The sequence below is a fragment of the Myotis lucifugus genome, unplaced genomic scaffold (assembly GCF_000147115.1).
Source record: "Myotis lucifugus unplaced genomic scaffold, Myoluc2.0 scaffold_16, whole genome shotgun sequence".
Taxonomy (NCBI): domain Eukaryota; kingdom Metazoa; phylum Chordata; class Mammalia; order Chiroptera; family Vespertilionidae; genus Myotis; species Myotis lucifugus.
The window spans coordinates 1,243,098-1,252,263 of NW_005871064.1; the positions used below are offsets into that span (position 1 = coordinate 1,243,098).

At 45.7% G+C, this 9,166-nt stretch overlaps 1 protein-coding gene across 2 annotated transcripts; it reads left to right on the forward strand.

The window, feature by feature from the left end:
- Positions 1-749: 749 nt before the first annotated feature.
- Positions 750-8,665, forward strand: MRO (maestro). Of its 2 annotated transcripts, XM_023750806.1 has the most exons (6): positions 750-848; positions 2,727-2,873; positions 4,415-4,597; positions 7,072-7,227; positions 8,155-8,262; positions 8,612-8,665. In XM_023750806.1, the coding sequence occupies exons 1-6, from the start codon at positions 750-752 to the stop codon at positions 8,663-8,665; spliced, it is 747 nt and encodes a 248-aa protein (XP_023606574.1). The 2 variants fall into 2 exon arrangements, with proteins under 2 accessions (XP_023606574.1, XP_023606575.1); XM_023750807.1 differs by lacking the exon at positions 7,072-7,227.
- The last annotated feature ends 501 nt before the right edge of the window (positions 8,666-9,166 follow it).

Consider the following 9,166-nt stretch of genomic DNA (forward strand, 5'->3'; position numbering starts at 1 on the left):
TGCAAGCATACATGTCCATATTGGTTTCCTCCCTCATTTTGTGATTACACAGAGGTTAGCCCACTTACACACCGATTTTCACTTTTCACTCAACAGTATATGTTGAAGATCACTTATGCACATGTAGACTGCACAATATTGTTTTAATGGCTGCATAGGAGCCATCCTATAGTTGTATAGTTGTAGTATATATGTGTAATTTCTTTCTAGTACTATTAAGGACATTATAGTATGTTGTTCATTACAAAGCTCCGTTCCCTATCCTTTGTGAATATCTTTGAGTGTATGATGTGTCAGTGTATGAAAGATTTGCAGAAAGATAGGTACAGTTTAAACATTGTAAGGGATATTAAAATCTCCTCTAAAAAGCAGAACCAATTTACATTCTTGGGGAGCCTTAAAGAATTTTTCAGGCTACTTTTCACTTCAACTCCGTGGGTGGGGCCCGGAATCTGTATTTTATTTCTTTGGTGATTCTGATACTACAAGACTGTGGGATGGGCCGGGAACCAGGGCAGACCATCTTGAACCCTGACCTGTGATTCCCCTTGAGCTGCCTCAGATTGCTCTTTATCATTTTATGCGACTGTTTAATCTCCTCACCAAGGTGACAGGTTCCTAGGACGGGCCTCAGGGATGCTGCTTCCTTGTATTCTTAGCCGATACAGCACTATGTATGATGATGCTTGTTGATGATAAGGCTTCGAAGAATGTTAGTGGCTTATATAATGATTTTTTTTTTTAGTTCCATGGACCAAACACAGAGAAGAATCCTGGGCCAGCCCCTTTCTATGCCCACCGCACAGCCCAAGAAGAAAAGGACTCCCATGATGTCTTTCTTTTCCAAGGTCTGACACAAAATATTGTGAACGAATGTCCCTTCCCAGCAGCCACTGTGTAACCTGTGTGCTGGCCTGGTCTGCAGTAGTCCAGCTGGCTCCACTGAGGTTCCTTCTTCTGAAAAAATGTCTGATGATAGTTCTTTAAACACGGAGAGAATGTTTATAGAGTCACAAGATGAGTTGAGATGAATATAGCTTGCTGTGAAATTAATAATAAAAATATAGACTGAAAAATGAATATCCAGAGATAATGACGAGACGTGGTAATCACCCAAATAAGGCTGCCGATACCGTGTCCAGCTCCCCACCCCAGCCCATTACTAAGGATGGTGAAGAGGTGGCTTTTTCTTGGTCACATCTGCATCTTGCATCGTCTTGGTTCTGACTCCAGGACGTGTTGCCATGTCCTGTGTTGTGCAGAACCCAGGGCCTTCCTGGTCTCAGGGCTCAGAGGCTCACTGCAGAGGTAACCCATCTCTTGATCCGCAGTCACTTCGAGTTCAGTCCTTGAAGTACAGGTTTCTGCATTGGCCACAAAGCATTGCCCAATGTTTCATTTCTCTGCACTTATTTTCCTAATTGTAAATTGCTCAGATGTGTGCATTCTGGGGTGGGACATCCTGCAGGTGCCCTGAAACGTTTGTAGATGTGCATTGCTCTTGCATCAAAGGCTGTTGGGAAGTTGAGTAACATGAGTACTGAACATTGACCCTTGGATTTAGCCATATTGTGGCCTGGGGAAGGGAGCCCATCAACCTGACTGCAGAAGGTTCAAGGGAGAATGGAGAGGAAGTGGAGAAAGCAAGTATAGGCATGACTTTCAAGGTGTTTAGCTACAAAGTAGAGCAGAAAAAATGGCGGAGGAGGCAGAAGAGTCCAGGAAACTCTTTTTTTCTGAGATGGGAGGAATACAGAGAACCTAGTCCGGCCAAAGGGCTCCCTACTCTCAGCTCACACCAGCTCTTCCCCATCCCCTTTTCTTTTCAGTTCTATCAAACCCTCAGCTGGCCTAGAGCACCTCTGTTCTTAATTCCCCCAAACCATCATCAACACCAGGTCTGCATTTTTAAAAAATATATTTTTATTGATTTCAGGGAGGAAGGGAGAGGTAGAGAGAGATATAAAAATCAATGATGAGAGAATGATTGATCAGTTGCCTCCTGCATGCCCCCTACTGGGAATCTAGCCTGTAACGGGGCATGTGCCCTGACCGGGAATTGAACCGAGCTTTATTCTACTGGAATAATGACCTCCTGGTTCATAGGTCAACACTCAACCACTGAGCCACACCGGCTGGGCTGCATTATTTTTTTTTTTACCCCTTTCCCCCCCTCCATCAATTTCTTCATTTTGTAGATCAAACTACATAAATATAGAGGGTGGGGCAAGAGTAGGTTTAGTATAGTTGTGAGTATATGAAACACAGAGTTCATTCTTGTATTGTCATTTATTAATTATTGTTACTATTTTTCATACAAATAACTATAAATCTACTTTGCTCCTACTTGTATTTACAGCAAAAAAAGTCAGGTGTCTTCAGATGGAGAAAGAATGTGTAAAATTGAGCTGGCAACACAGGATTTTCTCTAGAGCCGTGGTCGGCAAACTGCGGCTCGCGAGCCACATGCGGCTCTTTGGCCCCTTGAGTGTGGCTCTTCCTAAGCCTTATGAGTACCCTAATTAAATTAATAACAATGTACCTACCTATATAGTTTAAGTTTAAAAAATTTGGCTCTCAAAAGAAATTTCAATCGTTGTACTGTTGATATTTGGCTCTGTTGACTAATGAGTTTGTCGACCACTGCTCTAGAGGAAGGGGTTGGGGTTGGGGTTGGGTATGACTCTGAACACTCCCAAATCGATACATTCTGACTCACTACCCAGGTCTCTTGGAAGCTGAGGTTCCAGAAGAGGGAGCATTTGAAGAATGTGCTTTACATCTTGGCAGAAAGAGCCCGGGACCCCAGTGCTAAAAAGCGTCACATGGCAGTGAGAGGCCTGGGAACCATGGCCTGTGAGAACCCCGACAAGGTAGGAAGGGAAGGTGGCCTGGAGTCCGCAGGACTGGGCTATGGTCCCTCAGGCACTAGTTACTATTGCTGTGTAACAGGTCACCACAGACCTAGCATTTATTAGTTTGCCATTTCCCTGGGTCAGGAGTCCAGGTACAGCTTAGCTGGGTCCTCTGTCCAGGGTCTTGCAAGGCTGCAATCAAGGTGTGGGCCAGATTACATTCCTTTCTGAAGCAGGGAGTCCTCTTCCTAGCTTATAGGGCCATTGGGAGAATTCAATTCCTTCCAGTTGTAGGACAAAGGTCCCTGCTTCTTTGCTGGCTGTCAGTTGGGGGCCACCCTTAGCTCCTAGAGGCGCCCACTCATAACATGGTAGCTTACTTCTTCAAGGTCAGCAAAGTCTCTGCTAAGAAGGAGTCATGTAATGTAAGTAACCATGGGAATGACATCCCATGAGTGTTATCATCTATACTAATAAAAGGGTAATATGTTAATTAGACCAGACATCTTCTGGACATCCTTCCGGACAAAGCCACGATGGCAGGGGCCAAGGCAGAGGCGGTTAGGGGCAATCAGGCCAGCAGGGGAGCAATTAGGGGCATCAGGCCAGCAGACAGAGGCAGTTAGGGGTGATCAGGCAGGGAGGCAGGTGAGTGGTTAGGAGCCAGCGGTCCCGGATTGCGAGAGGGGTGTCCAACTGCCGGTTTAGGCCCGATCCCGCAGGTGGACATCCCCTGAGGGGTCCTGGATTGGAGAGGGTGCAGGCCGGGCTGAGGGACACCCTCCCCCCATGCATGAATTTCGTGCACTGGGCCTCTAGTCCTACATAATAAAGAGCTAATATGCTAATTAGACCGGACAGCAGAATGACCTTCTGGAACAACCTTCTGGAATGACCTTCTGAAATGACCAGTGGGCGGGGGGTGGGGCCATAAGGCAGCCGGGGCAGCGAGGGCCAAGCCCCTTGCATGAATTTCATGCACCGGGCCTCTAGTATTCAATAAGAGGCTAGAAGCAAGTCACCAGTTCCTCCCACACTCAGGGGAAGGAGATCGAACAAGGACATACTCATTTGGAGTCAACACACCTCAGTATTCTCAGCCTTGGGAAAGAGTTGCAGGCAGGATCAGCACACAGCTGGACATCACCACTTTGGTAAATTCAAATTATTTTCTAATAATTTGTTCTTGTTTAGCATCTCTTCGTTTAGCATCTGTCAACTTCAGTGACCATTTCATCTTGTCCCCAGTATGCCTCAGAAATCTAGATTATCCAGTCCAACCCCCTCCTTGACACGCCCTGCCTAACCTCATCCACCCATGGGCCACGCTCCAGATCACTCTGTGATCTCCTTCTAAGACTGACTTGGGCTCTTGGGTCAGGTGAATGGAAGCATTTGTTATTTACTTATTTTTTTTGAAGTGTTTGTATTTTGATGAGAGTTGTTGTGGTAGATCCTGAAGATAGCCCTAGATTATTGTACAATTAGAAGTGGAGTTGCTTTACAACTCACGGGGAGCAATTCCCGTGCTACTAATGCTATTTAAACCTTGATTACAGGTGAGAAAGTATAAGAAAGTTGTCCTAGACATGCTGGTGCATGGATTGTATGATCCCATGAGTTCGGAAGTCATCCACGAGAGTCTGAAGACTCTGACCATCATCCTGGGCAAGATCCAAGGGAAAGGTTTGGGCTCCTTCTTCATAGACATCACTCTTCAGACCAGGACTCTACTAGATGACGTAAGTGAGATGACCCAGAAAAATTACAGGTTATGAAAACCAAATTGGGGCTGGAAATGTGACGCCTGGGTGTTGCTCAGGGAACAAGATCTCTATTATTCACTTATTTACTAACAAATCTTTTTTAAAAATTAAATTCATTGCGGTGACATTGCTTAACAAGATTACATAGGTTTCAAGTGTACATTTCTGTATATTGCATTGTGTGCTCACCACCCAAAGTCAAATCATCTTCTGTCACCATATGTTTGTCTCCCTTTACCCTTTATTACCCCTCACCCCCTTCCCTCTAGTCACCACCAAACTGTTGTCTGTGTCTATGCGTTTCAGTTTTATATCCCACATATGAGGGAAATCATGTGGTTTTTAGTTTTTCCTGACTGACTTATTTCACTTTGCATAATATTCTCAAGGTCCATCCATGTTGTCACAAATGGCAGTGTTTCATCCTTTCTTATGGCTGAGTAGTATTCCATTGTGTACATGTACCTATCTTCTCTATCCAATCATCTGCCAAAGGACACTGGTTGTTTCCATATCTTGGCCACCATGAATAATGCTACAATGAACTTAAGGATATATATATCTTTGGGAATAAATGTTTTCAATTTTTTTCAGGTAGATATCCAGAAGAGGGATTACTGGGTCATATGGCAACTCTATTCTTAACTTTTTTGAGGAAACTCCATACTGTTTTCCATAGTAGCTGTACCACTGTACATACCCACCAATAGTGAATGAGGGTTCCTTTTTCTCCACAACCTCCCCAACACTTGTTATTACTTGTCTTGTTGATAATAGCCATTCTAACAGTTGTGAGGTGGTATCTCATTGTAGTTTTGATCTGCATTTCCCTAATAGCTAGTGGAGTTAAGCATCATCTCTCTACATAAAAGGTTAATATGTTAAGTGTCTGACCGTCTGACCGGTCGCTATGATGCGCACTGACCACCAGGGAGCAGACGCTCAACACAGGAGCTGCTGTGATGTGCACTGGCCATTTACAGAGAAATGGCACCGCAGACCTGGCACCGACAAAGCAACACTTGGCTTCCCCAAAGTGGGACACAGGCCCCGCCACCACCCTGGAGCGACACCCCACCAAATCACAGCCAACACTGCCGAGACCCCATGGTGCAAAATGTGGCCCACAGCCCAGCCCAGCCCAGAAACAGTGGCTGTGGGCGCCGGGTAATGATATCATGTAGCAACGCCCGCTTCCTCTCCCTAGCAACTAGCCTCCTTGCAGTTTCTTCAGCCCAGGAACACGACTTTAACCAAATGTCTGTGAAGCATTTTCCCGTGCCTCATCTCATTTGATCTTCACAGAAGTCCTGGAGTAGGTAGAGAGGAGACTTGGTGGAATCCTATTTTCTTTTCATTAGTTGGAAAACAGAGATTGAGAAAGCTTAGAAACTTGACCCGACTGAAAAGAAGTAAGAAATGGTGGAACTTGAGAATGACTTCAGGTTTTCTCACTGCACAGAATATAGTCAAACACTGCTGCAGTTAAATAATTTATCCTTTGTTCTCCCTGTGTGATCTACAATAATAACCTGCTTCATGTTGATATTTACTGCTGTGTTGCTGACAATTACCTAAAAGAGAAGTTGGGGTGCTTCACTGGGCTAGAAAAAGTTTAGCTAAATAGGAAGCAGGTCTAATTAAGCAAATATATATATAGCTCTTGCTGGTGCCAATTGCATGCATGTGTTTCGATCTGTCATTGTCGACCATGAATTTGGTTGATACTTCTATTATAGAGAAAGGGCAAATAGTGATATGAAAATATTTCTTCTAATTAATTTCCTTTCAATGTGCACAAATTCATGCACTGGGCCACTAGTTTCATATATCTGTTGGCCATTTGTATATTTTCTTGGGAGACGTGTCTGTTCAGGTCCTCTGCCCATTTAAAAAAATGATATTTAGAGAGAGAGGAAGGAAGAGAGAGAGAGAGAGAGAGAGAGAGAGAGAGAGAGAGAGAGATACATCAATGTGAGAGAGAAAAATTGATCAGTTGCCTCCCATAAGTGTCCTGACCGGGGATCAAGCCCATAACCTAGGTCTGAGCCCTAACTGAGAATCCAACCTGCAACCTTTTGGCGTATGGGAGGATGCTCCAACCAACTGAACCACCAGGCTAGGGTGAGACCTACTTTTTTAAAATAAACCTTTTTTTAAAAAATTTTGAACCATGTAAATGTATTTTATCTTTAAATCAATAAGTAATGAAAAAAAAAAGTTGGGAAGCTGAGAGTAGCACTAGTGATCCCCAAGTCCAGTCCTCTTTCTTGTCTGCTGGTGAAGAGGTTCATTGAAGACTCAGGCCCTTTCCACCTCATCCCACCCCAGCCAGCCAGTGCTGCGGCCTGGATCTGATGGCCCCCTCTAACATGCTGCGGTTTTCTCGGATGCAGTTGCCTTTTCCCACTGACTTGGGTTTTGTTGTTTTGCTCACGGGGAACCCGCAGGAGAATGACAGCCTGAGATACTCGGCCTTTGTCTTGTTTGGGCAATTGCCTGCCTTTGCTGGGCGGAAATGGAAGAAATTTTTCATCGATCAAGTTAAGCAGACTCAAGATTCCCTCCTGATCCATTTACAGGACAGAAATCCCCAGGTTGCCAAGGTAAGTCCGTGACTCTCCCATCGACCGCAAAAGATCTCCCTGCCTTTCCTACAGGGAGTCCTGACGCGCCAGACTCTCAGCTCCTGCCAGTTCAGTTACAAATGCTTAGCAGCCCTTCCACGTGAATCCTGGGAAAAGGGTCTCCTCCGCGTGTAACCTCGCTCTGAGCAAGTGTCCTTTCCCACGTGCTCCTGCCCACTGCCCACTCCCAGCACCCGGCAGTGCGAGATGGGTTCAGGTTAATGCAGGGTGGGGCAGAGAGGCTCAGGTGTAAGCCACGGGCAGTCCCCATAATGAGACATTTATTCATGCCTGTTAGCTTCTGTCACTGCACCTAGTATAGACTTCCTACCTCTGGCTTCTCAATTCCCTGTGGAACTTGTGTTTCATTCTTGGAGAAAATGTGTCCTAGCAGCATTGGATCAGCCGTGGGGATGCTCTGGAGTGGGACAGGGCGAGTGTGTCAAAACCACGGGGAGCAAAGGGTCCCACAAAACCACTTTTCTTCTGAGAGAGAGGCGGGGTGGGGGGGGGGGAAGAAATATTAGGTGGGTTAAATTTAGGAATCCAGTACCACTTTTGATGGGACAATAACAAAAGCTGTGGTAAACTACAAAGCTATGCCCTTCCCACCAGCCCCAAATGATAGAGATGGTCGTTTTATAAGCATAAATCCTTTAAGGTTCAAGGTTTCAAACTTCCTGGAAGTCACTTTCACACTCTCAGGGACCCCCAGGCCCGACTGGGTGCCATCCTCTTCCTTGGTCGGGATTATAGAATTCTCTAGTGAAGTGTAAGATTGTCTAACCACGATGCTGTAGACCTGACACTAATACAAAATAACATTGAATGTACACTGGGATTGAAAAGATAAAAAGAATTTCCCTAATATTTTGGGCAGTGAGACGGGAATCTTCTCTTTCTCAGGCTTGCAAAACCACATTCCGAGCCTGTTCTCCCTACCTGAGGCAAAGGAAGGAGCGCAGCTTCCAGAGTGAGGACGATCAAAGGAACCCCAAGCTCTGTAGGCAGCTGGTGAGTGGGGGGCGCGGGGGGCAGAAGAGAAGCCTCCCACAGGTCCCTGCCGCCCAGTGTTAATGCAGAAGGTGGCTGGGCACACCAGGAGTTTGCCCCCCATCAAGCGCTCACATTCCGATTGTAATTGACCCATAATGCAATGTAAGTGACAAAATGCCTGGAAGATTACGCACAAGCTATATTGGCAGTTCCCGTCCAGGTCATTTGACGGACACGGGCAATGACGCCTCGGGAATCTGCAGGTCGCTTGTGCCCGCGGTCTGCACTGGACTCGGCCTGCTCATTCTGTAGTGGGGGAGGTTTGGTAACGCCCACCCTCACGGGGACCTCTGCTGATTTCTTTCAGAGCCTCTACCATCCCGAGCTCCTGCAGTACTTCTACGCAAATAAGATTCTGTAAACGCAGAGCCGCGGGGAAATGCTTCCATGTGAGCCGATTGCAGGAGGGCTGATCTCTCCCTCTCCTAGCTCTTCAGATGCTTCTGCCGGCCTCTTGCAGTTGCGATAGAAAAGGGGGTGTTGGGAGAGCAGCTGATGGCAAAGAGAATACTGTGGTGTTGTATGATGATGTCCAAAGCAAAGCTGAAGGCTTTCCCATGTCCGTTTCTCCCCATGCAAATTTGATGAGAAAGTCCATACTTTCTTTAATGCATTTAAAGTTTATGTTTATGTTGATTTAGTGCTTATTTCTCAGCTTTTTACTTAAGTTCAATGCTATCACATCATCTTTTTTTTTCTTTTTAAAAAAATATTTTTATTGATTTCAGAGAGGAAGAAAGAGGGAGAGAGAGACAGAAACATTCATGATGAGAGAGAGTCATTGATCGGCTGCCTCCTGCACGCCCCACACTGGGGACTGAGCCACAAGCCAGGCATGTGCCCTAACTGGGAATTGAGCCGT

Excerpts from the sequence above, each read along its gene's own strand:
- MRO (XM_023750806.1), top strand. The coding sequence starts at position 750 with ATGGACCAAACACAGAGAAGAATCCTGGGCCAGCCCCTTTCTATGCCC. Across the intron at positions 2,874-4,414 it reads CCTGTGAGAACCCCGACAAG|GTGAGAAAGTATAAGAAAGT; the intron begins GTAGGAAGGGAA and ends CCTTGATTACAG. Across the intron at positions 4,598-7,071 it reads CCAGGACTCTACTAGATGAC|GAGAATGACAGCCTGAGATA; the intron begins GTAAGTGAGATG and ends GGGAACCCGCAG.